We start from the raw sequence: 27,264 nt of genomic DNA on the forward strand, positions 1-27,264 counted from the left end.
CCGCAGCACCAGTATATATATAACGCACACAGGGCACCGCAGCACCAGTATGTATATAACGCACACAGGGCACCGCAGCACCAGTAATATATATAACGCACACAGGGCACCGCAGCACCAGTGTATATATATATATATATATATAACGCACACAGGGCACCGCAGCACCAGTAATATATATAACGCACACAGGGCACCGCAGCACCAGTATATATATAACGCACACAGGGCACCGCAGCACCAGTATATAACGCACACAGGGCACCGCAGCACCAGTATATATATATATATAACGCACACAGGGCACCGCAGCACCAGTAATATATATAACGCACACAGGGCACCGCAGCACCAGTATATATATATATATATATATATATATATATATATAACGCACACAGGGCACCGCAGCACCAGTAATATATATAACGCACACAGGGCACCGCAGCACCAGTATATATATAACGCACACAGGGCACCGCAGCACCAGTAATATATATAACGCACACAGGGCACCGCAGCACCAGTATATATATAACGCACACAGGGCACCGCAGCACCAGTAATATATATAACGCACACAGGGCACCGCAGCACCAGTATATATATAACGCACACAGGGCACCGCAGCACCAGTATATAACGCACACAGGGCACCGCAGCACCAGTATATAACGCACACAGGGCACCGCAGCACCAGTATATATATATATATATAACGCACACAGGGCACCGCAGCACCAGTATATATATATATATATATATATAACGCACACAGGGCACCGCAGCACCAGTATATAACGCACACAGGGCACCGCAGCACCAGTATATAACGCACACAGGGCACCGCAGCACCAGTATATATATAACGCACACAGGGCACCGCAGCACCAGTATATATATATATATATATATATATATAACGCACACAGGGCACCGCAGCACCAGTATATATATAACGCACACAGGGCACCGCAGCACCAGTATATATATATAACGCACACAGGGCACCGCAGCACCAGTATATATATATATAACGCACATAGGGCACCGCAGCACCAGTATATATATATATATATAACGCACACAGGGCACCGCAGCACCAGTATATATATATATATATATATAACGCACACAGGGCACCGCAGCACCAGTATATAACGCACACAGGGCACCGCAGCACCAGTATATAACGCACACAGGGCACCGCAGCACCAGTATATATATAACGCACACAGGGCACCGCAGCACCAGTATATATATATATATATATATATATATATAACGCACACAGGGCACCGCAGCACCAGTATATATATAACGCACACAGGGCACCGCAGCACCAGTATATATATATAACGCACACAGGGCACCGCAGCACCAGTAATATATATATAACGCACATAGGGCACCGCAGCACCAGTATATATATATATATATATAACGCACACAGGGCACCCCAGCACCAGTATATATATATATATATATATATATATATAACGCACACAGGGCACCCCAGCACCAGTATATATATATATATATATATATATATAACGCACACAGGGCACCGCAGCACCAGTATATATATATATATAACGCACACAGGGCACCGCAGCACCAGTATATATATATATATATATATATATATATATATATATAACGCACACAGGGCACCGCAGCACCAGTATATATATATATATATATAACGCACACAGGGCACCCCAGCACCAGTATATATATATATATATATATATATAACGCACACAGGGCACCGCAGCACCAGTAATATATATATAACGCACATAGGGCACCGCAGCACCAGTAATATATATATAACGCACATAGGGCACCGCAGCACCAGTAATATATATATAATGCACACAGGGCACCGCAGCACCAGTGTTATTATATTATACTCGTACAGTGACGTGTGCGTTATATATACTGGTACAGAGTAATCTGTGCTCAGCAGGCACTCTGCTTTAGACGTGTGCAGCATTAGGCTGATGGGAGCTGTCGGGGCTGGTGGCTAGACAGATCCTTATCGTGCTTGTGGTTTTCTGGCTTACCTAATCGCTGTGATATCTGATTGCATCATGCGCACACTGTATATTGTGGGGAAGCTGGACCAGTACAGTGATAAGTCTGTGAGGAAACATGAGAAGATGTCATACCAAAAGCTGTGGCGAGACAACTGTGCCACCTACAGAGTGATGCTAAGTGTTATACACTACCAAGAAAGTACCACCATTTATGTACAGATTGCTTGCAGACAGTGCCAAATAGTATAGTGGACTTTACATAAAAATGCAACCATGAAGTGCCAAAACAGTACCCAACCCCCATAAATAATACCGCAACAGTGACAGAATAGTACCTGTCTACCTTACATAAATAATACAACCATAGTTCCAATTAGTACCCCACATAAATTATACCACCATATTGTGCAAAGATAGTACTCCACATAAATACCACTGTACAATGCCTACATAAATTATACCGCTATACAGTCCGAATAGTACCTATATACAACCATACAGTATTAAAATAGTACCCTGTATAAATAATACCACCATATAGTAAAAGAATAGTACCCTACATAAATACCACCATATAGTGCCTCCATAAATACTGCAATACAGTGCCAGAATAGTACCCCACATAAATACCACCATACAGTTGCAAAATAGTATCCCACATAAATTGTGCCAGTGTACCCCTATACACTGCCAAGATAGTAACCCACATAAGAAATTCGACCATACAGTGCCTACATAAACTATACTGCTATACAGTGCCAGAATAGTACCCCACAGAAATGGTACCATACAGTATTAAAATGGTACCCTGTATAAATATTGTACAGTGCCAGATCATAAATGCCACCATACAGTACTAAAATAGTACCCTACATGATAATACCACCACACAGTGCCAAAATGGTATCCATTTACCGTATATACTCGAGTATAAGCCGACCCCCCCCCCTAATTTTGCCACAAAAACTGGGAAAACTTATTGACTCGATTATAAGCCTAGGGTAGGAAATGCAGCAGCTACTGGTAAATTTCAAAAATAAAAATAGATGCTCCATACCGTTCATTATTGCCCCATAAGGCTACGTTCACACTAGCGTTGTGCGCCGCTGCGTCGGCAACGCACCGAAAAACGCGTGCAAACGCACGCAAAAACGCTGCGTTTTTCGACGCGTGCGTCGTTTTTTGACGAAAATCGGACGCAAGAAAAATGCAACTTGTTGCGTTTTCTTGGTCCGACGCTAGCGTCAAAAAAGACGTACGTGTCGGAAAACGCAACAAGCAAAAACGCATGCGTCCCCCATGTTAAACATAGGGGCGCATGACGCGTGCGTCGCCCGACGCTAGCGCGACGCACACTAGCCGAACGCTAGTGTGAACGTAGCCTAAGATGCTCCATATAAAGCTGTGCTATATATAATGCTCCATACTGTTCATTATTGCCCCATAGATGTGCCATAGAAAGCTCTGCCATAGTGCTCTGCACCGTTCATTATTGCCCCATAGCTATGCCATATAGTGCTCAGCGCCGTTCATTATTGCCCCATAGCTGTGCCATATAGTGCTCTGCGCCGTTCAGTATTGCCCCATAGCTGCCATATAGTGCTCTGCGCCGTTCAGTACTGCCCCATAGCTGCCATATAGTGCTGTGTGCCGTTCAGTACTGCCCCATAGCTGCCATATAGTGCTCTGCGCCGTTCAGTATTGCCCCATAGCTGCCATATAGTGCTCTGCGCCGTTCAGTACTGCCCCATAGCTGCCATATAGTGCTGTGTGCCGTTCAGTACTGCCCCATAGCTGCCATATAGTGCTGTGTGCCGTTCAGTACTGCCCCATAGCTGCCATATAGTGCTGTGTGCCGTTCAGTACTGCCCCATAGCTGTGCCATAGAAAGTTCTGCCATTGCTACTGCTGCTGCAATAAAAAAAAAAAGCCATATTCACCTCGCTGCTTGCAGCTCCCGGCGTCTCGTTCCGGCGTCTCTGCGCACTGACTGATCAGGCAGAGGGCGCCGCGCACACTATATGGGTCATCGCGCCCTCTGACCTGAACAGTCAGAGCGCAGAGACGCCGGGAAGATGGAGCGGCGCCCGGCGGCTGGAACGCGGACAGGTGAATATAAAATGCTTACCTAGTCCTGGCGGTCCTGACGCTGCCCCTGCCCGTCACGCGGTCTTCGGTGCCGCAGCCTCTTCCTCTATCAGCGGTTACCGCTGATTAGAGAAATGAATAGGTGGCTCCACCCCTATGGGAGGTGGAGCCGCCTATTCATTTCTCTAATGAGCGGTCCCACGTGACCGCTGACAGGAAGAGCTGCAGCACGGAAGACAGTGTGACAGGCAGGGGGAGCGCCGGGATCGCTGGGACTAGGTAAGTATACCTCAGCGCCCTCTCCCCCTCACCCGCCGACCCCACCGCTACTGTGACTCGAGTATAAGCCGAGAGGGGCACTTTCAGCCCAAAATTTTGGGCTGAAAATCTCGGCTTATACTCGAGTATATACGGTACCTTACATAAATGCCACCCATCATACAATGCCAAAATAGTACCCCACATAAATTACACTGCCATACAGTACCAAAATAGTGGCTCACATAAATACCACCTTACTGTGTAAATAAATTATACCACCGTACAGTGCCAGAATAGTATCATGCATAAATAATAATCATTATTATTATTTATTATTATAGCGCCATTTATTCCATGGCGCTTTACATGTGAGGAGGGGTATATATAATAAAAACAAGTACAATAATCTTAAACAATGCAGGTCACAACTGGTACAGGAGGAGAGAGGACCCTGCCCTCGAAGGCTCACAATCTACAAGGGATGGGTGAGAATACAGTAGGTGAGGATAGAGCTGGTCATGCAGCGGTTTGGTCGATCGGTGGTTACTGCAGGTTGTAAGCTTGTCGGAAGAGGTGGGTCTTCAGGCTCTTTTTGAAGGTTTCGATGGTAGGTGAGAGTCTGATGTGTTGTGTTAAGAGAGTTCCAGAGTAGGGGTGATGCGCGAGAGAAATCTTGTATGCGATTGTGGGAAGAGGAGATAATAGGGGAGTAGAGTAGGAGATCTTGTGAGGATCGGAGGTTGATTGCAGGAAAGTACCAGGAGATGAGGTCACAGATGTATGGAGGACACAGGTTGTGGATGGTTTTGTATGTTAGGGTTTTGTAGTGGAGTCTCTGGGCAATGGGGAGCCAGTGAAGGGATTGACAGAGGGCAGAGGCCAGGGAATAGCGGGGGGACAGGTGGATTAGTCGGGCAGCAGAGTGTAGGATGGATTGGAGGGGTGTGAGTGTTAGAGGGGAGGCCACAGTAGGGTGGTGATATCGGGTCCAGAGATGTAGATCTGTGTGTCATCAGCATAGAGATGATACTGAAAACCGTGAGATTCTATGAGCTGTCCCAGGCCAAAGCTGTAAATGGAGAAGAGCAGGGGCCCTGGGACTGAACCTTGAGGGACTCCGACAGATAGGGGGCGAGGTGAGGAGGTGGTGTGTGAATGGGAGACGCTGAATGTCCGGTCTGTTAGGTATGATGAGATCCACCACCATTCAGTATTGAAATGATACCATATATACCACCATACAGTGGCAAAATACTACACTGCATAATTACCACCATTCCGTACAAAAGTAGCACCCTACATAATTACCACGACACAGTTCCAAAATAGTACCCATGTATCATCTCCCGCCTCGATTACTGCAACCTCCTACTCTCTTGCCTCCCAAATGAATATGGACCCGACGCCACTCCCATAGGGGTGGAGCCGCATATTCATTACTGTAATGAGCTCTTCCCTCTCCTAGTGTATCCTCACCCACCCCCTGCAGACTGTGAGCCCTCGCGGGCAGGGTCCTCCCTCCTTATGTACTCGTGTGCCTTATCTGCTCATGTTTAATGTATTTGTCTATATTTGCCCCGTATTCACATGTAAAGCGCCATGGAATAAATGGCGCTATAAAAATGTATAATAACACAGGAAGAAGCTACCGCCGCCCGGAGAACCAGGGACGTGTCATGCAGGGACCGCACCAGGAGCAGGTGAGAATGACGGGGGGGCAGTGCGCGATATTCACCTGTCCGCATTCCACCGCCGCTCCGTCTTCCACGTCCTCTGCAGTGTCGCTCAGGTCAGAGGGCACGATGACGCGATTAGTGTGTGTGCCGCCCTCTGCCTGAACTTCAGTGCAGAAGACGCAGCGGCGCCCGGTGGTGGAACGCGGAAAGGTGACTATAGCAAGTGCCGGGGGCCTGAGCGACGAGAGGTGAGTATGTGATTTTTTTTTTTTTTTTTTTTTTTTTCCTTTTAATCGCAGCAACAGCATATGGGGCAAATGTCTGTATGGAGCATCTTATGGGGCCATAATCAGCATTTGTGCAGCATTATATGGGGCAAATGTCTGTATGGGGCCATACTCAGCATTTGTGGAGCATTATATGGGGCAAATGTCTGTATGGAGCATCTTATGGGGCCATAATCGGCATTTGTGGAGCATTATATGGGGCAAATGTCTGTATGGAGCATCTTATGGGGCCATAATCGGCATTTGTGGAGCATTATATGGGGCAAATGTCTGTATGGAGCATCTTATGGGGCCATAATCGGCATTTGTGCAGCATTATATGGGGCCATAATCAACATTTGTGCAGCATTATATGGGGCATATTTTAATATGGAGCATCTTATGGGGCCCATCATGAACTGTATGGAGCATTATATGGGGCTCCTGATTCAATATGGATATTCAAAAACACTTAACCTACTGATGTCTCAATTAATTTTACTTTTATTGGTATCTATTTTTATTTCTCTTACCCCATGACGGCACCACGGAGAGAGAGGGATCCGCCCTCAGGGACAGGAAACCCACAGGTTGAAAAGGCGGGACCTCTCCTCCACCTCAGTTCGGTTTCCTGTCCCTGACGGGGATCCCACAGCTCACAACATCCAGGATTCCAGGGACCATCGGGTCGAGTTCAGGCAGCGGGGGGCCCTGCCACGGTCTTGGGTGGATTCCTCCCTGAGGGAGCATTCCGGGGTCGGAGGGCCTCGTAGATATGTGCGGAGGGGAGGCAGTGAAGAGGACGGAGTCTGCCTCTTCTCTTTTTCTTAAAAAAAAAAAAGCGGCCGGTAATAGGTAGCGGCGGCTACCTGGAGCATCTCCGCCGGTCCACGAGGCTCACAGGAGAAGGTGACGCCGGTCACCAACAGGTGGACTAATGCAAGGAGCAACGGCGGCTGCGGGAGCTCCGTTCCTACTGTGAGCCGGCAGCTAGTGAGCGCGCGGGGCCCGAATACTTACTGCGCAGGCGCGGGGGTCATTTCCGGGGCGGCGCAGGGTACCTCTGGGTAATCCGGATGTTGCCTTGCGCCGCACTATTAGGATATAACCGGAAGGGAAGGGGCACACCGCTGCTCAGAAAGTACCACCATGAGTGGAATAGAGCAGTCGGTGGAAGAAATTTCACAGGCCCCTGTGACAAAAAACCCGAAGGAGCGCCGTTCTTCGCAAAGGCCTACACAGCGCAGCAGCTCAGGATCCCAGCGCAGCAGAGCCTCTGGTGGATCCAGGAGGAAAACTGTGGTTCAAGTGGAGGAGGCGTCCTCAAGACCAGAACCGGTATCTTCCTCACGTTAGGAGGGTAAGTGACCTCCGTGAAAGTGTATATTCTAATAGGGGTTTATTGTTTTCTTAGGGAAAGAAATGCCAGGCCAGTGGCTATAGACGCGTTGCTAATTCCATGGAGTTTCCATCTAGCTTATGTTTTTCCTCCGATAGCTCTTGGTCTTGAAGAAAATCAGGGAGGACAGAGCCAAAGTGATAATGATAGCCCCGTTCTGGCCGAAAAGAGTATGGTTCCCATGGCTACGCCTAATGTCCATAGCGGATCCATGGGTACTCCCAGATATCCCAGACCTTCTGCATCAAGGGCCAGTGAATCACCCACAAATAAAAAGTTTACATATGACGGCCTGGCTTTTGAAAGGGAACTGTTAACAAAAAGGGGGTTTTCTTCAAATCTAATTTCAACCCTGCTGGCCAGAAGAAAACCAATAACTACCAGAGCGTACGGTAAAGTCTGGAAAAAGTTCCTCTCCACTTCAGGGGTTATCCTATCAGAACAGATCCCAATTCAGGAAATTCTAGAATTTCTTCAAAAAGGATTAGAGAAAGGCCTGGCAACAAACACTCTGAAAGTTCAGATTGCAGCGTTAGGTGCCCTTTATAACCAGGATTTGGCGAGGAATCACTGGGTAAAAAGGTTTATTAAAGCATCTACTAAGTCCAGACCAGTTATACATCTCACCGCTCCTCCATGGGATCTGAACCTAGTCCTTTCGGCACTAACTAAAGCACCGTTTGAACCGTTATCTCAGGCTTCATTAAAAATAATATCTCTGAAAACCTGTTTGTTGGTGGCCCTAACCTCAGCTCGCAGGATTAGTGATCTGCAGGCCTTATCAGCTTACCCACCTCTAACCCAAATATTAGAAGACAGAGTAGTCCTTACAACTGACCCATCCTACCTCCCCAAAGTGGGGTCAAAATTCCACAGATCCCAGGAGATCTTTTTGCCCTAATCCTAAAAACAAAAAAGAGGAAGCTCTACACACACTAGATGTGAAGAGATGCCTAACACACTATCAGCTACAAGGGAGTGTAGGAAAGGGAGGGCTCTGTTTGTCTGTTTTCAGGGACCAAATAAGGGTCACAAAGCATTGAAAGCCACGTTGGCAAGGTGGGTAAGAGATGCCATCAAGATGTCATATACCTCATCCGGGGAACAAGCTCCAGACACAATTAAGGCCCATTCAACCAGGTCGGTGGCAACCTCTTGGGCAGAACGTGGTGGAGCATCAATAGATCAGATATGTAGAGCAGCCACTTGGTCTTCCCCCTCTACATTCTTCAAGCACTATCAGCTTAATCTATCTTCTCCCTCAGACTTAACTTTTGGTAGGAGAGTTCTTGAGGCAGTAGTCCCACCCTAAATACTCATTCTTTGAAATTCTCTCCGTGGTGCCGTCATGGGGTAAGAGAATATCGTAGTCACTTACCGATAATGGTATTTCTCTGATCCCATGACGGCACCCGTATATTCCCTCCCTTCACGTGTGGGTGTTTACACTACTAATATTTTAAGCCACGCGGTGTCGCAAAAAAAAAAAAAAAAAAAAAGGAATTTATATAGATATATATGTATAGTTATGATTTCTTGTGTATAAATAACCAATTAAGTTACAGCAGAAACTCCCTGCAAGGCTCTGTAAACCAAACTGAGGTGGAGGAGAGGTGCCGCTTTTTTAACCTGTGGGTTTCCTGTCCCTGAGGGCGGATCCCTCTCTCTCCGTGGTGCCGTCATGGGATCAGAGAAATACCGTTATCGGTAAGTAACTACGATATTTTGACATTTACCAGTAGCTGCTGCATTTTCCACCCTAGGCTTATACTCGAGTCATTAAGTTAAGAAAGCTCTGGTTGATATCAATGCATAATGCACATATTGCAAGATAAAGTGCAACTTGCAATTACCTAGTGGTGGTATCCTGTTCGTAGTGCGGCACAATAGTTGCAATTTTTGCAGAATCATGTAAAAAAAAAAAAAAAAATTTCAATTTTTTTTTTTCTCATAATGAGTTTATTTAAAATTTTCATAGAGCCTTCATGCATTTCAAGGTCCAGCATGCCTTTTCATACTGGTCTATAACGTTTCTTTTTTCACTTTAGTGGTCCGCAGTCGTGTATGTATAGAAAATATATCTACTATATAATCGTCTAAGGGTCACTTCCGTCTGTCTGTCAGTCAGATATTCATTGTTCGCGGCCTCTGTCTGTCATGGAAATCCAAGTCGCTGATTGGTCGCGGCAAAACAGCCACGACCAATCAGCGACGGGCACAGTCCGGAAGAAAATGGCCGCTCCTTACTACCCGCAGACAGTGGCCGGCGCCCGCATACTCCCCTCCACTCACCGCTCACACAGGGTTAATGCCGGCTATTAGCCCTGTGTGTCCCCAACCTTTTACTATTGATGCTGCCTATGCGGCATCAATAGTAAAAAAAGGTAATGTTAAAAATAATAAAAAAAATAAATTAAAAAAATGCTATACTCACCCTCCGTTATCCGCTGAGCCGCTCGCGGCTGCTGCCATCTTCTGTTCCCAGCGATGCATTGCGAAATTACCCAGAAGACTTAGCGGTCTCGCAAAACCTCTAAGACATCTGGGTAATTTCGCAATGCATCCTGGGAATGGAAGATGGCGGCAGCCGCGCGCTTATCGCCGGTGCTCCGCTGGACCCCAGGAGGTGAGTATATAACTATTTTTTATTTTAATTATTTTTTTTAACAGGGATATGGTGCCCACACTGCTGTATACTACGTGGGCTGTGTTACATACTGTGTGGCTCTGTGCTGTATACTACATAGGCAGTGTTATATATTCCGTTGGCTGTGCTATATATTACGTGGCCACTGTTATATACTGCGTGGGCAGTGTTATGACTGGGCAATATACTACGTGACTGGGCAATATACTACGTGACTGGGCAATATACTACGTGACTGGGCAATATACTACGTGAGCTGGGCAATATACTACGTGAGCTGGGCAATATACTACCTGGCTCTGCGCTGTATACTACGTGGCTGGGCAATATACTAGAATACCGATGCGTTAGAATCGGACCACCATCTAGTGTGTGTGTGTGTGTGTGTGTGTGTGTGTGTGTGTGTGTGTGTGTGTGTATATGTATGTACTAGAAAACGGGAAAAAAATTCCAAGTGCGGTGAAATTGCAAAAAAAAAGTGCAGTCCCACACTTGTTTTTTGTTTGGCTTTTTTGCTAGGTTCACTAAATGCTAAAACTGCATGTAAAGAAGCTGCGGAGACACCATCACGTGTTTCTCGACGCAAGCAGTGAATAGCCAGGCCTTTCCCCGGGAAGGAACAACCACAGGAAGGGCAGCATACTATGAAGGAAAGCCACCTATGCCAAGCATGGTATCCATCCACAGACAGCTGTTTCGGGGTGTTTGCCCCTCATCAGTGTGGAGTAGGAATCTGGCTATTAGGAGCAGTGCCTAGTAGAAAGTCTATAAAGGCACAGATGATTGGCCTCGGGGAGACCAAAACATCCAACACTGCGGAGACACCATCACGTGTTTCTCAACGCAGTGATTCCAGAACACTGCCCCCATCCCTTATGGATGGAATCACTGCGTTGAGAAACACGTGATGGTGTCTCCGCAGTGTTGGATGTTTTGGTCTCCCCGAGGCCAATCATCTGTGCCTTTAAATGCTAAAACTGACCTGACATTATGATTCTCCAGGTCAGTACGAGTTCAGACACCTAACATGACTAGGTTATTTTTTACCTAAGTGGTGAAAAAAAAATTCCAAACTATGCTAAAAAATAACAAAAAAAAAAATTGCGCCATTTTCCGATACTCGTAGCGTCTCCATTTTTCATGATCTGGGGTCGGTTGAGGGCTTATTTTTTGTGTGCCGAGATGACTTTTTTAATGATAGCATTTTGGTGCAGATACGTTCTTTTGATCACCCGTTATTGCATTTTAATGCTTTTTTAATTTTTATAAGGTTATAATAGATTTTTTTTTTAAAAAACTGGAAACAGTTAAGACCTCCGAAGACGCAACCCACAGGAGTTAAAGGGAACCTGTCACCTCAAATTGGCAGTGTTAGGGCTAGCGGAACGCACCAAATTATAAGAGAGATGGTATAAGGTGCGTCCGCAGCCCGGGGTCCACCGTGCAGAGATGGAACCTGTTACTGAGTAATGACGGACTATATGGTGGTACAATGTGGATACACACACGGGTTAACTTCACCCTGTGTGAAGGAAGCAGACCCTGTTGCATCACAGGGCCATGGTACCGCGCCAAGAGCGCAAGCAAGAAGTCTCAGGACTCTATCCCAAGATCACAGATGTGATCGCGTTGCTGCGAGGGTCTCACCTCCCTCCCTGCTTCCTCCAGCCCCGGATCCAAGATGGCCGCGGATCCGGGTCCTGCAGGGAGGGAGGTGGCTTCACAGTGCTGTGCAAACTGTCAGATCACTGATCTGTGATGTCCCCCCCCCCCCCCCCTGGGACAAAATAAAAACGTTTAAAAAAAATTTCCAAATCTGTAAAAAAAAAAAAAAAAAAAAAAATATTCCAAAATAATGAAAAAAAAAAAAATATTATTCCCATAAATACATTTCTTCATCTAAATAAAAAAAACAAAACAATAAAAGTACACATATTTAGTATCGCCGCGTCCGTAACGACCCGACCTATAAAATTGGCCCACTAGTTAACCCCTTCAGTAAACACCGTAAGAAAAAAAGAGGCAAAAAACAACTCTTTATTATCATACCGCCGAGCAAAAAGTGGAATAACACGCGATCAAAAAGACAGATATAAATAACCATGGTACCGATGAAAACGTCATCTTGTCCCGCAAAAAACGAGCCGCCATACAGCATCATCAGCAAAAAAATAAAAAAGTTATAGTCCTGAGAATAAAGCGATGCAAAAATAATTATTTTTTCTGTAAAATAGTTTTTATCGTATAAAAGCGCCAAAACATAAAAAAATGATATAAATGAGATATCGCTGTAATCGTACTGACCCGAAGAATAAAACTGCTTTATCAATTTTACCAAACGCGGAACGATATAAACGCCTTCCCCAAAAGAAATTCATGAACAGCTGGTTTTTGGTCATTCTTCCTCACAAAAATCGGAATAAAAAGCGATCAAAAAATGTCACGTGCCCGAAAATGTTACCAATAAAAACGTCAACTCGTCCCGCAAAAAACAAGACCTCACATGACTCTGTGGATCAAAATATGGAAAAATTATAGCTCTCAAAATGTGGTAACGCAAAAAATATTTATTGCAATAAAAAGCGTCTTTCAGTGTGTGACGGCTGCCAATCATAAAAATCCGCTAAAAAACCCGCTATAAAAGTAAATCAAACCCCCCTTCATCACCCCCTTAGTTAGGGAAAAATAAAAAAAAATGTATTTATTTCCATTTTCCCATTAGGGTTAGGGTTGGGGCTAAAGTTAGGGTTAGGGTTTAGATTACATTTACAGTTGGGAATAGGGTTGGGATTAGGGTTAGGGGTGTGTCAGGGTTAGAGGTGTGGTTAGGGTTACCGTTGGAATTAGGGTTAGGGGTGTGTTTGGATTAGGGTTTCAGTTATAATTGGGGGGTTTCCACTGTTTAGGCACATCAGGGGCTCTCCAAACGCGACATGGTGTCCGATCTCAATACCAGCCAATTCTGCGTTGAAAAAGTAAAACAGTGCTCCTTCCCTTCCGAGCTCTCCCGTGTGCCCAAACAGGGGTTTACCCCAACATATGGGGTATCAGCGTACTCAGGACAAATAGGACAACAACTTTTGTGGTCCAATTTCTCCTGTTACCCTTGGGAAAATACAAAACTGGGGGCTAAAAAATAATTTTTGTGGGAAAACAAAAAGATTTTTTATTTTCACGGCTCTGCGTTATAAACTGTAGTGAAACACTTGGGGGTTCAAAGTTCTCACAACACATCTAGATAAGTTCATTGAGGGGTCTAGTTTCCAATATGGGGTCACTTGTGGGGGGTTTCTACTGTTTAGGTACATTAGGCGCTCTGCAAACGCAATGTGACGCCTGCAGACCAATCCATCTAAGTCTGCATTCCAAATGATGCTCCTTCCCTTCCGAGCCCTCCCATGCGCCCAAACGGTGGTTCCCCCCCACATATGGGGTATCAGCGTACTCAGGACAAATTGGACAACAACTTTTGGGGTCCAATTTCTCCTGTTACCCTTGGGAAAATACAAAACTGGGGGCTAAAAAATAATTTTTGTGGGAAAAAAATTTTGTTTTATTTTTATGGCTCTGCATTATAAACTTCTGTGAAGCACTTGGTGGGTCAAAGTGCTCACCACTACTCTAGATAAGTTCCTTAGGGGGTCTACTTTCCAAAATGGTGTCACTTGTGGGGGGATTAAATGTTTAGGCACATCAGGGGCTCGCCAAACGCAACATGGCGTCCCATCTCAATTCCAGTCAATTTTGCATTGAAAAGTCAAATAGCGCCCCTTCCCTTCAGAGCTCTCCCATGCGCCCAAACAGTGGTTTACTGCCACATATGGGGTATCAGCGTACTCAGGACAAATTGGACAACAACGTTTGGGGTCCATTTTCTCCTCTTACCCTTGGTAAAATAAAACAAATTGGAGCTGAAGTAAATTTTTTGTGAAAAAAAGTTAAATGTTCATTTTTATTTAAACATTCCAAAAATTCCTATTAAACACCTGAAGGGTTAATAAACTTCTTGAATGTGGTTTTGAGCACCTTGAGGGGTGCAGTTTTTAGAATGGTGTCACACTTGGGTATTTTCGATCATATAGACCCCTCAAAATGACTTCAAATGAGATGTGGTCCCTAAAAAAAAAAAATGGTGTTGTAAAAATGAGAAATTGCTGGTCAACTTTTAACCCTTATAACTCCCTAAAAAAAAAAAAAAAAATTTGGTTCCAAAATTATGCTGATGTAAAGGAGACATGTGGTAAATGTTACTTATTAAGTATTTTGTGTGACATATCTCTGTGATTTAATTGCATAAAAATTCAAAGTTTGAAAATTGCGAAATTTTCAAAATTTTCGCCAAATTTCCGTTTTTTTCACAAATAAACGCAGGTACTATCAAAGAAATTTTACCACTATCATGAAGTACAATATGTCATGAGAAAACAATGTCAGAATCACCAGGATCCGTTGAAGTGTTCCAGAGTTATAACCTCATAAAGGGACAGTGGTCAGAATTGTAAAAATTGGCCTGGTCATTGACGTGCAAACCACCCTTGGGGGTAAAGGGGTTAATGTACTACAAACAGAGGCCAGAAATGCACACTGATGGCATTCCACCATGGACATTTATGGCATTTCCACTTGTTGACTGCAGCTCGCACACCTGGGACTGTTTGGAGAAAGGGGTCGGTATTACACATGGCAGCTTTAGAAGTTTTTCAAACCTGCACTGGTTAATTTTGTTATACAGTAAAAATAGAATTATGGAAATAACGGCACTGCTGGTACATGCACGTGATGGAGACCAAGAGTGACACCTTTGGTGGCGGTCTCCACTTACAGGACTGCTTTATTCTGCGTTTTTGGAAAAAACCTACAGTTGAGCTTCCAATGAGAATTGTGTTTTAAAGACTTTTCCTAGCATATCCTTTATAATGCCTCACCCCTATGTCACTAGAAGACAGACAAACTCTTGTTGAACATATTTAGAGTTAAAAAGATTTTAAAATTTAGAGGTATGGCTCATTCTTGCGTTCCTAGGTGCGATGTCTCAATATTTCATGTTGCTTAAACCACAGGCAGCATCTATCTGAACCTGGGCTGCTTAATTGCAGTCAAGTATGTTGGTTTTTTTTTTCCCTGAAACACTAACATCCTTCTATATTATTTCAAAACACTCTTTTTCAGTGATACATTGTATCTCAAGCTGCACCCACACACACAAATGATATGCCATTTGAAAGGTAAACTTGCCTCCTTCAGCAAGAAAATAGCCAAACAAACCACATCCACGATGTTGTCAAAAAATACATTTTAAACAATTTTCATAAAACTGCAGTAAGGAAAAATGACCTGCAGGTGACACCACACAACCCAAAGCATACTACCACAAAGCTGAAACAAATCCTAACACTTGCCTTGGGGGACTTTCCAGCTTGCCAAACTCCTTGCCCAGGGCGATTTTAGGCAGGTAGATATAAAATATTTGCTACATATGTGGAAGTAAAATAAAAGTTAAACTTTACCTGTTAAGACTTCAGCTTTAAAACTGAAGATATAAATGAATGCAGCCTAAAAGGGACCGGACAGGTTCTGAACCATCAGATTTTCCGTATTATTTGACAGTCATTGAAAAGTCTATCTTCCTTCTAAGGCTGCCGTCACACTAGCAGTATTTGGTCAGTATTTTACATCAGTATTTGTAAGCCAAAACCAGGAGTGGGTGATAAATGCAGAAGTGGTGCATATGTTTCTGTTATACATTTCCTCTAATTGTTCCACTCCTGATTTTGGCTTCCAAATACTGATGTAAAATACTGACCAAATACTGCTAGTGTGACAGCAGCCTTAGGCTACTTTCACACTAGCGTCGTGCACTGCACGTCGCAATGCGTCGTTTAGGAGAAAAAACACATCCTGCAAAATTGCTTGCAGGATGCATTTTTTTTCTCCATTGACTAACATTAGCGACGCATTGCGACAGGTCGAAACCGTCGTGTGACTGTTGCATCGTGTTGTGGCGGACCGTCGGCAGCAAAAAACGTTACATGTAACAATTTTTGCTGCGTTGTGTCCGCCATTTCCGACCGCGCATGCGCGGACAGAACTCCGCCCCCATCTCCCCGCAACTCACAATGGGGCAGCGGATGCGCTGGAAAAATGCATCCGCTGCCCCCGTTGTGCGGCGCTTGCACAGTATGCGTCGGACCGACGCAGCGCGATGGCCCCGTACCGACGCTAGTGTGAAAGTAGCCTTAGGCTGCAGCTTATTGGTGACCTGGTTTCACTTCTGGTTCCAAGTAACAAACTGCAGCATTGACATAACTCAGACTGTACATTGTTTCCCAGTGGCAGAGATTGGTGGAAACAACCTTGCAAAAATTGAATTAAAAAAATATAAATCCAACCATCGGGGGGGAAAAAAAGGTAAAATAATCTGCAGATATTACATTTTTATTTATTTTTTTAAAGGGATATTCCCAGTTATTATACAATGGTGTAAATACATTCAGTTATGGGGTCAAGTACAATTATGCTGCCCCACAAATAAAAATATCTCCCATGCTGTGCCCCTGAATAAATTGCTCGTCACTATAGTTCCTGCACAAAATCTCCCCACCCACACTGTCCTTGTTCATATTATGCCCCTCTCCGTAATGTCCCATGACGCTACCTCTCTCCACTGTAATGTCCCCGTGACACTACCTCTCTCCACTGTAATGTCCCCGTGACACTACCTCTCTCCACTGTAATGTCCCCGTGACACTACCTCTCTCCACTGTAATGTCCCCGTGACACTACCTCTCTCCACTGTAATGTCCCCGTGACACTACCTCTCTCCACTGTAATGTCCCCGTGACACTACCTCTCTCCACTGTAATGTCCCTGTGACACTACCTCTCTCCACTGTAATGTCCCTGTGACACTACCTCTCTCCACTGTAATGTCCCTGTGACACTACCTCTCTCCACTGTAATGTCCCCGTGACACTACCTCTCTCCACTGTAATGTCCCCGTGACACTACCTCTCTCCACTGTAATGTCCCTGTGACACTACCTCTCTCCACTGTAATGTCCCTGTGACACTACCTCTCTCCACTGTAATGTCCCTGTGACACTACCTCTCTCCACTGTAATGTCCCTGTGACACTACCTCTCCCCACACTGTTCTTCTACATGATCTTCCCCTTCCAAACTGCCCCTTTCTGTAATATCTCGCCACACTGCTCCACCCTATACTATGCCCCCTTTCATAATACCCTGCTCTATAATGTGCACTCGCAGTAACGCCAACTTTCACCCCCTCCGCCATCTAGAGTAGTAGGGTATTCAATGTTCTGCTCCTCCATGGAGCGCTTACCGTTGCCTTGCCCACTGTCTCCACGGCACTGTGGTGACACCAGTACTGTCTGATATACATTGGGACGGGGGCTGGCGAACACTCCTGTGCCCCAGACCCGACACTCGATTACGCATTTATGTACATGGGAAGAAAGAAGCCAGCATCCCCAGGTCTTGCACGCTGCATGGTCTGCTGGATGGAGCTAGACTGGGCATTTCTTTAGAGTCTTCTTTGGGGGGTCACCACTAACTCCGTCACTGTAGGATCAGCTGCTGTGCTGTGATTGGCAGCATCTGGGAGGGAGAGGTGAATACTCGCACCCCCAGAGATGACTAGCAGTTGAAGTAGAGGCAGAGATTTCACAAAGTACACTCAGTGGAGAAAAATTGTGAACATCTCTATAATTGGAGCAATGCAGCGGAAAACTGAGAAGAGCAGTAGACTCGGGACCTTGAGGGATTTTTACAAGGTCACTTTTTTGAGCAAGTGATGGGTCTTGCTTAACACTTCATAAAATGGTTTAGTTTTAGTTTTCTCAAAGTTTCTGGTCTTGCAGGATTTATAAAAATAAAAAAAGTTGTGATCCTATGTTGGGGTTACTACGCACCTTGAATATAATTCCTGTGGATTTGTGTTGTGGATTCCGCACTTGGGGTCAATGGCTATAAACACATTCAAATGTTCTTTATTCCTCAGGAAAAGTCCTTTCACTGGAGTGAAGAATGGCAGCTCTGTGCCCTCCACCTTCTCCAGCTGTAGCCAAGACTCTGATCACGATCGATGGTTACTCGCCACTTTTAGCTGCTACCTTTGCATACTGGGACAACATTCTGGGACCTCGAGTGCGACATATCTGGGCCCCAAAGACTGATGAAGTGGTGCTGAGCGATGGAGAGATTACCTTCCTGGCAAATCACACGTTGAATGGTGAGATCTTGAGGAATGCAGAAAGTGGGGCCATCGATGTGAAGTTTTTTGTACTCGCAGAGAAGGGAGTGATCATTGTGTCTCTGATATTTGATGGAAACTGGAACGGGGATCGGAGTACATATGGCCTCTCTATCATTCTGCCGCAAACTGAACTGTGCTTCTACCTGCCCCTGCACAGGGTCTGCGTGGCCCGCCTCACACACATCATCCGGAAGGGACGGATATGGATGCACAAAGTAAGTCTACGCTGCTGATGGCTGGATATGTAAGAAATATTTGCTGTTAAACAGAAAATGAGTTCTCCGTGATCTAAGTTGCTAATGAAAACGTGTCTCAGTGTTATATGCACACCGCTCAGATTTGTAGGCATTCATATAGCAAGCAGGAGACCGAAAGTGTGTTCTGCTGACCTCTGTCTGGCAGGGATGTGCTTGTAAAGTGCATTAGTCTGCTCTCTACGAGACGCTGCAGTATAAGGCTGCGCTCCCACGATGAGCTTTTGGTGAGTGAAATAGGTTACTGTTTTTTCTCAAAAATACACTGCTTTAAAAACTCATTGTGGGAACTGAGTCTTAAGGCTTGTTTTTTTTGCACTGATTCCATGGATAAAAGCCATCTTGACTGTGGCCACTGTTGGGTGCATACCTACTTGAGTGTATGAGCCTCACAGTAGTCATAAACACAGTGTATCCCTGGCCAAGTATAATACACCCAACAGCAAAAAGGTCTTCAAAACGAATATAGGGAATCTGTCACAAAATCTCACAATAAAAGCTGCACAAATACTGCTCTTACACGGTGTAAGGCTGGTTACTTATTCTGAAAAGGCATTACAATATGGTTATATAATCCTTAGGGTGTGTGCAGTGTGGTTGTGTTCCTGACGTGGCCTTGTCCTCCGCCACTGCTAGTATAGAGTGGGCGGCTTCCCAGCAGATGAGAACCGAAGAATTAGCGTGTTGCTGAACCTTGAAGCAGTCAATAGAAGTGTTTTGATGTTGTGGGGCGCTTTTGTGGCACCTTTTTGGGCTGAATCTGCCTACAAAACACCCTTATAGTAAAAGGACACTTTTATACGAACTCATTTGAATATCAGAGAGAAACTTGTGCATTTTCAAAGAAAGTACAGGAGCCTCATCAGGTATAAGAGATGTATATCTGATGACAAATCCGCTTTCAAACAGAAGTTGTCACTTCCATAAATGCTTATTGCCTGCAGATATAGTGTTAATCTGCAGGTATCATTTATACTTGCTTGAGCAGCGGCTACATTGGGAAAATGACTTTCTATTCTCCTTGCAGTCAGTGCAGGTAGAGGTTACGGTCGCTGTTCACTACATAATGAGCTTAGTTATCATGACTCCCCTGAACGTTGATTGACAGCCTGCCCTGCACGAGTGAGCGGTGACTGTAATATCTCCCTGCACCGCCCTGATTGCACTCATTGGGCCACAAGCCAGGCATTTGGCTACAGCTGATCCATTAACCTCCTGCCATCTCTCTCAGCGGCTATCATGATGCTGAGCAAGACACAATGGAGCTCTATCCTCTTCAGTGATGAGTCCTGCTTTTGTCTTGGATGCAATGATAGCCAGAGATTGGTCTGGATAGCACTTGGGAAATGCCATGAAGAGGCTTTCATGAAGGAAAGTGAATGTGTCCCAGGAGCTAAGCTACTGCAATGCCCTGCACTTGGAGAAAGCGACATAGCGAATCAGAAGAACTATACTACATTTCTAATTGGTGGTATTCCTAATCTACTATATAATTGTCTAAGGGCCACTTCCGTCTGTATGTCCTTCTGTCTGTCACGGTTATTCATTCGCTGATTGGTCATGGCAGCTGCCTGTCATTGCTGCCGCGACCAATCAGCGATGGGCACAGTCCAGAAGAAAATGGCCCCTCCTTCCTCCCCGCAGTCAGTGCCCGGTGTCCGCATAGTCCCCTCCGGTCAGCGCTCATACAGGGTTAATGGCAGCGGTAACGGCCCGCGGTGTAACGCACTCCGTTACCGCTGCTAATAACCCTGTGTGTCCCCAACTATTTACTATTGATGCTGCCTATGCAGCATTAATAGTAAAAATGTCATGTTAAAAATAATAAAAAATAAGAACCTGCTATACTCACCATCCGCCGCCTTTCCCGCTCCTCGCGACGCTCCCGGGACCGCTCCATTGCAGGCGGCAGCTTCCGGTCCCAGGGCTGGTGTGTGACAAGGACCTTTCGTGACGTCACGGTCATGTGACCGCGACGTCATCACAGGTCCTGCTCATACCAGCCCTGGGACCGGAAGCTGACGCTTGCAATGGAGCGGTCCCGGGAGCATCGCGAGGAGCGGGAAAGACGGCGGATTGTGAGTATAGCAGGACTTAAACGGTCCTTCGGAAGGTGAGTATATGTTTATTTATTTTTTTAAGTCTCTATACTACGTGGCTCTGTGCTGTATACTCCATCGCTGGGCAATATAGTACGTGGGCTGGGCAATATAGTACGTGGGCTGGGCAATATAGTACGTGGGCTGCGCAATATAGTACGTGGGCTGGGCAATATAGTACGTGGGTGGGCAATATAGTACGTGGACATGCATATTCTAGAATACCCAATGCTTTAGAATCGGGCCACCATCTAGTATTATTATATTTACTATATATTGGAATAGGATCTTGTAGATGGGGTTACCCCTTTAGTAAGAAAAAATATTAGACATGCTACGAAATCCAGCCCTTTTTAAATATGGTGTTTGTCATAAATACTTTTTTTTTTTTTTTTTTTAAATCTATATGTCAGAAAAGTTTAAGGTCCCAATGATTGACTATCTTCACATACTAAAGCCTCCTCGTACGTTTTTAAGGCTACTTTAACACATCAGTTTTTTGGCATCATGCTTATCAGGCGAATCTTTCAAAAAACGGATCCGGTGCAAATTGTGAAAAACTGATGCGCCTGATCCGTTTTTGTTTGCTGGGCATAGAGCTTGGACCTCCTGTTCTGGGGAAGGGGGGAAGAAACGGGCATGAGTAGCCGAATTCACTCATTTCAACTCACGTTAATAATAAATAATAATCTTTATTTTTATATAGCGCTAACATATTCCGCAGCGCTTTACAGTTTGCACACATTATCATCACGGTCCCCGTTGGGGCTCACAATCTAGAATCCCTATCAGTATGTCTTTGGAATGTGGGAGGAAACCGGAGTGCCCGGAGGAAACCCACGCAAACACGGAGAGAACATACAAACTCTTTGCAGATGTTGTCCTGGGTGGGATTAGAACCCAGGACTCCAGCGCTGCAAGGCTGCAGTGCTAAACACTGCGCCACCGTGCTGCCCTACACGTTCCATCCGTTTATCGCTGGAACCGTTGCTGTGTGTTTTTTCGCCGGACAGCTGTATGTTTTCTCCGTCCTCCGGAAAAATAATTTTTGACGGATGTGGCAAAAAAACGGATGAAACGTGAGGCCATCAGGCGCAATCCGACGCTAATACAACTCTGAGAAAAAAACGGATCTGGCAGGAAAAAAAATGGATCCATTTTTTTCAAAATTCGCCGGATTGTGCCTGATGGCAAAAACCTGATGTGTGAAAGTAGCCTAAGATAGCTGGCTGCCAGCTACGTGCTCTGTGTTCTCGGAAAAAGCCGATGCCAGGCATCTGGAGTGGTGGCTTATCTCCCAGAGAACAAAAGCATTTTCAGTTCAGAACCAAACATGGCATTTACTTAACTACCCAACAATCATCCATCGGAGGACCCCATATTTATCAGACTGTCGGACAAACCCATCGACATCAGCAGGTTCGGCCAACGTTGGTCTAATTTGTATGGGGCAACTACTGTCAGGATTTAGGCATGGAATTTGCACCTAAATTTTCCCTGGTGTCCTGGCTGTGCATGTGAATGAAGTATTTTATTATTTATTCCATGGCGCTTTACATGGGAGGAGGGGTATACATAAGAAAAAAACAAGTTCAGTAATCTTACACAATAGAAGTCAGGAGTAGAGAGGACCCTGCCCGTGAGGGCTCACAATCTACAAGGGATGGGTGAGGATACAATAGGCGAGGGTAGAGCTGATCATGGAGCGGTTTGGAGGTCACTGCAGGTTGTAGGCTTGTTGGAAGAGGTGGGTCTTCAGGTTCCTTTTGAAGGTTTCCATGGTAGGCAAGAGTCTGAAATGTTGTGGTACAAAGTTCCAGAGTAAGGGTGAAGCACAGGAGAAATCTTGTATGCGAATGTGGGATGAGGGGAGTAGAGAAAGAACTTGTGAGAATCTGAAGTTGTGTGCAGGTAAGTACCGGGAGACGAGGTCACAGATATATGGAGGAGAGAGGTTGTGGATGGCTTTGTATGCCAGAGTTTTGAACTGAAGTCTGAGTATTGGGGAGCCAGTGGAGGGATTGGCAGAGAGTAGATGTGGGGATTAGCAAGGGGACAGGGGAATTAGTCAGACTGCAGAGTTCAGGATAGATTGGAGGGGTGAGCGGGTGTTAGAGGGGAGGGCACAAAGCAGGAGGCGGGAGATGACTGCATGCACTAGTGTTTTTGCAGATTCTTGATTGAGGAATGTACAGATCCGGGAAATATTAATGAGACTATTTTATGTGTGCCAGTCACTTCATGGTGGAAATCTTGTGTTCCCCTGTGGATTATCTAAAACTCCACAGGTTTTCCTATGGCTTATCTATACTATGGAAAGTATGGGAACGAGCTTTGTATGGCTCTAGACGAATATATAGCATTTGAGCTCTATAAATTATAATTAGTAATTTACATTCGTTAATCCATCTGTATTGTTGTTGGAATACTTTGCCACTAATGGTCCATGTGAAGGCTGCAAGATATCCTCCATTCTAAGCATCCAGTTGGATATATTACCTATGCAGGCCCTTAGAGAGGGTTATCGGAGCTGGAGAAGTAGGATGAGGAGGAGCACTATTCGTGGGCGCAGAGGGATCATTGGGAAATCTTATGGGCCCAGCACGGCTGAGAACTTCGCCATCGTCCAGTTACTCTCAGAAGAAATGTGGCACCACGGTCTTGGCGGACTCGCAAACTGCAGAAGAGCTAGATGTGAATTGGATCTTATGTAGCACATGTGGTTGTGTTTGCGTTTCTTTTGATTATATGCTATGTCGTCAAAACAGCATGTATAGAGATACAGAAATCCGATCTTTCAGTAAAGATAAAGTATTCAGCGGTTTCCACTTTCATATTCTATTCTGTGGTTATAAAATAGTATCACTCCCAACCTTTCCCTCTGTCTTTGTACAGGGCCAGAGCATCATTTCCATGTTGACTGGAGAAGTCATCCCCATTATGGAGCTGCTGTCATCTATGAAGTCGCATGGCGTTCCTGAAGAAATAGATGTAAGCCCTTAAACCCGGCTGTTTGAAGAGAGAGTCTGCAAATCCATCTGTCAGCTCCATGATTAATGTATTCTGGTGTCACCTCGTGCGTTTGTCATTCCTTAGGAAGCGCCCGACAATATGGCTCTTTGCTCTCTCTGCTTTGTCTGCTGTGATGTAGAAAATCTGCAGTAAAATCCTTGCCGCTTGCTCTGGGGAATAGAATATTCATGCATTTATGCTTTGTAACGGCTAGTTTGTATAGGGCTCAGAAGTTTTACCTTTTTAATATGGGGTAAAATCTGCACAAAATATAGTAGCCTGCTCACTGTATATTACGTTGTGTGACTTTCTAGAGATGACCCAACACAGTCTCTGATTATATTATGACGCAGTAGATAATTATGGACGACTCCACATCAGCCCAGTGTGTAATGCAGCTGCGCATGTTGGGTGACTGCAGAGTTGTGAATCCTCGCATTGCGTGCACGGCGCGCTGTGAAGATTCTGTGGTAGTGGGTGGTCATGTCACTGTAAGTATGCGATTTCCATACTTCTGGCCACGTTCTGAATAGACCGTATTCAGGCCTCTCTCAATACACGTGCATTGAGTGATGTTGTGCCAATCTAGTCGGCACGTAACCGCGTGTATGAAAATCACATACGTGGGGTCATGCGCCTAGCGCAGGAACCAGAGAAGTCTCGGAGTTCATAGTGCACATGATGTGAGAATTCACAAGTCTGCGGTCACATAGTGACCGCAGACTTGTAGTTTAAGGCCAGACAACCTTTTTAAGGAGAAATATGCTGGCAGAAGACCCTGACAATACCTTCATCCTGGCAGAGGTCTACCTAGATCAATAAACGCTATATAGCTAAGTGCTCTGCTGGCACATAATCTTCTACAATGTTCGCCTCTGTCTGAAGTGCAGGTGGTATGGTTTGTAAGCCCCCCATAGACTTTAGGTGGTTCAATCAGCCACTTTCTCAGCTCTCCTTCCCACATACAGGAGCGCGCGCTTTGCCAAACGCTCATAGGTTCTCAATTAACCCCTTCCCGACCTGTGACACAGCGTATGCGTCATGAAAGTCGGTGCCAATCCGACCTGTGACGCATATGCTGTGTCACAGAAAGATCGCGTCCCTGCAGATCGGGTGAAAGGGTTAACTCCCATTTCACCCGATCTGCAGGGACAGGGGGAGTGGTAGTTTAGCCCAGGGGGGGTGGCTTCACCCCCCCGTGGCTACGATCGCTCTGATTGGCAGTTTCACTTTCAACAGCCAATCAGAGCGATTTGTAATATTTCACCTATTATAACTGGTGAAATATTACAATCCAGCCATGGCCGATGCTGCAATATCATCGGCCATGGCTGGAAATACTAATGTGCCCCCACCCCACCCCACCTATTGCCCCCCCCCCCCCGCCCCCCGATCTGTCCGGTACACTGCTCCGGCTCCCCTCTGTCCTGTGCTCCGCTCCCCCCCGTGCTCTTGTCCGCGCCCCCCGTGCTTCAACCACCCTCCCCGTGCTCCAATCACCCCCCCTGCACTCCGATCCACCCCCCTCCGTGCTCCGTTCCACCCCCCCGTGCTCCGTTCTACCCCCCCCCCCCCCCCCCGTGCTCCGTTCCACCCCTCCCGCGCTCCGATTCACCCCCCCCATGCTCCGATCCCCCGCCCCGTGCTCCCCCCCCCCACCCCATCATACTTACCGATCCTGCCGGGGTCCGTCCGTCTTCTCCCGGGCGCCGCCATCTTCCAAAATGGCGGGGGCATGCGCAGTGCGCCCGCCAAATCTGCCGGCCGGCAGATTCGTTCCAAAGTGCATTTTGATCACTGAGATAGATTATATCTCAGTGATCAAAATAAAAAAAATAATAAATGACCCCCCCCCCCCCTTTGTCACCCCCATAGGTAGGGACAATAAAAAAATAAAGAAATTTTTTTTTTCCCACTAATGTTAGAATAGGGGTAGGGTTAGGGTTAGGGTTTCGGTATGTGCACACGTATTCTGGTCCTCTGCGGATTTTTCCGCAGCGGATTTGATAAATCCGCAGTGCTAAACCGCTGCGGATTTATCGTGGATTTACCGCGTTTTTTCTGCGCATTTCACTGCGGTTTTACAACTGCGATTTTCTATTTGAGCAGTTGTAAAACCGCTGCGGAATCCGCACAAAGAAGTGACATGCTGCGGAATGTAAACCGCTGCGTTTCCGTGCAGTTCTTCCGCAGCATGTGTACAGCGATTTTTGTTTCCCATATGTTTACATTGAACTGTAAACTCATGGGAAACTGCTGCGGATCCGCAGCGTTTTCCGCAGCGTGTGCACATACCTTTAGAATTAGGCTATGTGCACACGGTGCGGATTTGGCTGCGGATTCGCAGCAGTGTTCCATCAGGTTTACAGTACCATGTAAACATATGGAAACCAAATCCGCTGTGCCCATGGTGCGGAAAATACCGCGCGGAAACGCTGCGTTGTATTTTCCGCAGCATGTCAATTCTTTGTGCGGATTCCGCAGCGTTTTACACCTGTTCCTCAATAGGAATCCGCAGGTGAAATCCGCACAAAAAACACTGGAAATCCGCGGAAAATCCGCAGGTAAAACGCAGTGCCTTTTACCCGCGGATTTTTCAAAAATGGTGCTGAAAAATCTCACACGAATCCGCAACGTGGGCACATAGCCTTAGGGTTAGGGTTGGAATTAGGGTTGTGGTTATGGGTGTGTTGTGGTTAGGGTTAGGGGTGTGTGTTGCGGTTAGGGTTGTGATTAGGGTTACGGCTACAGTTGGGATTAGGGTTAGGGGTGTGGGGGGGTTAGTGTTGGAGTTAGAATTGAGGGGTTACCACTGTTTAGGCACATCAGGGGTCTCCAAACGCAACATGGCGCCACCATTGATTCCAGCCAATCTCGTATTCAAAAAGTCAAATGGTGCTCCCTCACTTCCGAGCCCCGACGTGTGCCCAAACAGTGGTTTACCCCCACATATGGGGTACCAGCATACTCAGGATAAACTGCGCAACAATTACTGGGGTCCAATTTCTCCTGTTACCCTTGTGAAAATAAAAAAATGCTTGCTAAAACATCATTTTTGAGGAAAGAAAAATGATTTATTATTTTCACGGCTCTACGTTGTAAACGTCTGTGAAGCACTTGGGGGTTCAAAGTGCTCACCACATATCTAGATAAGTTCCTTGGGGGGTCTAGTTTCTAAAATGGGGTCACTTGTGGGGGGTTTCTACTGTTTAGGCACACCAGGGGCTCTGCAAACGCAACGCGAC

At 45.8% G+C, this 27,264-nt stretch overlaps 1 protein-coding gene across 1 annotated transcript in view; it reads left to right on the plus strand.

Annotated features, from left to right (window-relative positions):
* Positions 1–27,264, plus strand: part of C9orf72 (C9orf72-SMCR8 complex subunit) — a 73,458-nt gene that overhangs the window by 14,524 nt on the left and 31,670 nt on the right. Inside the window, exons 2-3 of the mRNA XM_069765313.1 lie at positions 18,400–18,869; positions 23,903–23,998. Coding sequence (XP_069621414.1) covers positions 18,426–18,869; positions 23,903–23,998 — 540 coding nt within the window. The 5' untranslated portion in view covers positions 18,400–18,425. The remainder of the gene's footprint in view (positions 1–18,399; positions 18,870–23,902; positions 23,999–27,264) is intronic.

Source organism: Ranitomeya imitator, chromosome 1 (genome assembly GCF_032444005.1).
Source record: "Ranitomeya imitator isolate aRanImi1 chromosome 1, aRanImi1.pri, whole genome shotgun sequence".
In the NCBI taxonomy this organism is placed as follows: Eukaryota; Metazoa; Chordata; class Amphibia; order Anura; family Dendrobatidae; genus Ranitomeya; species Ranitomeya imitator.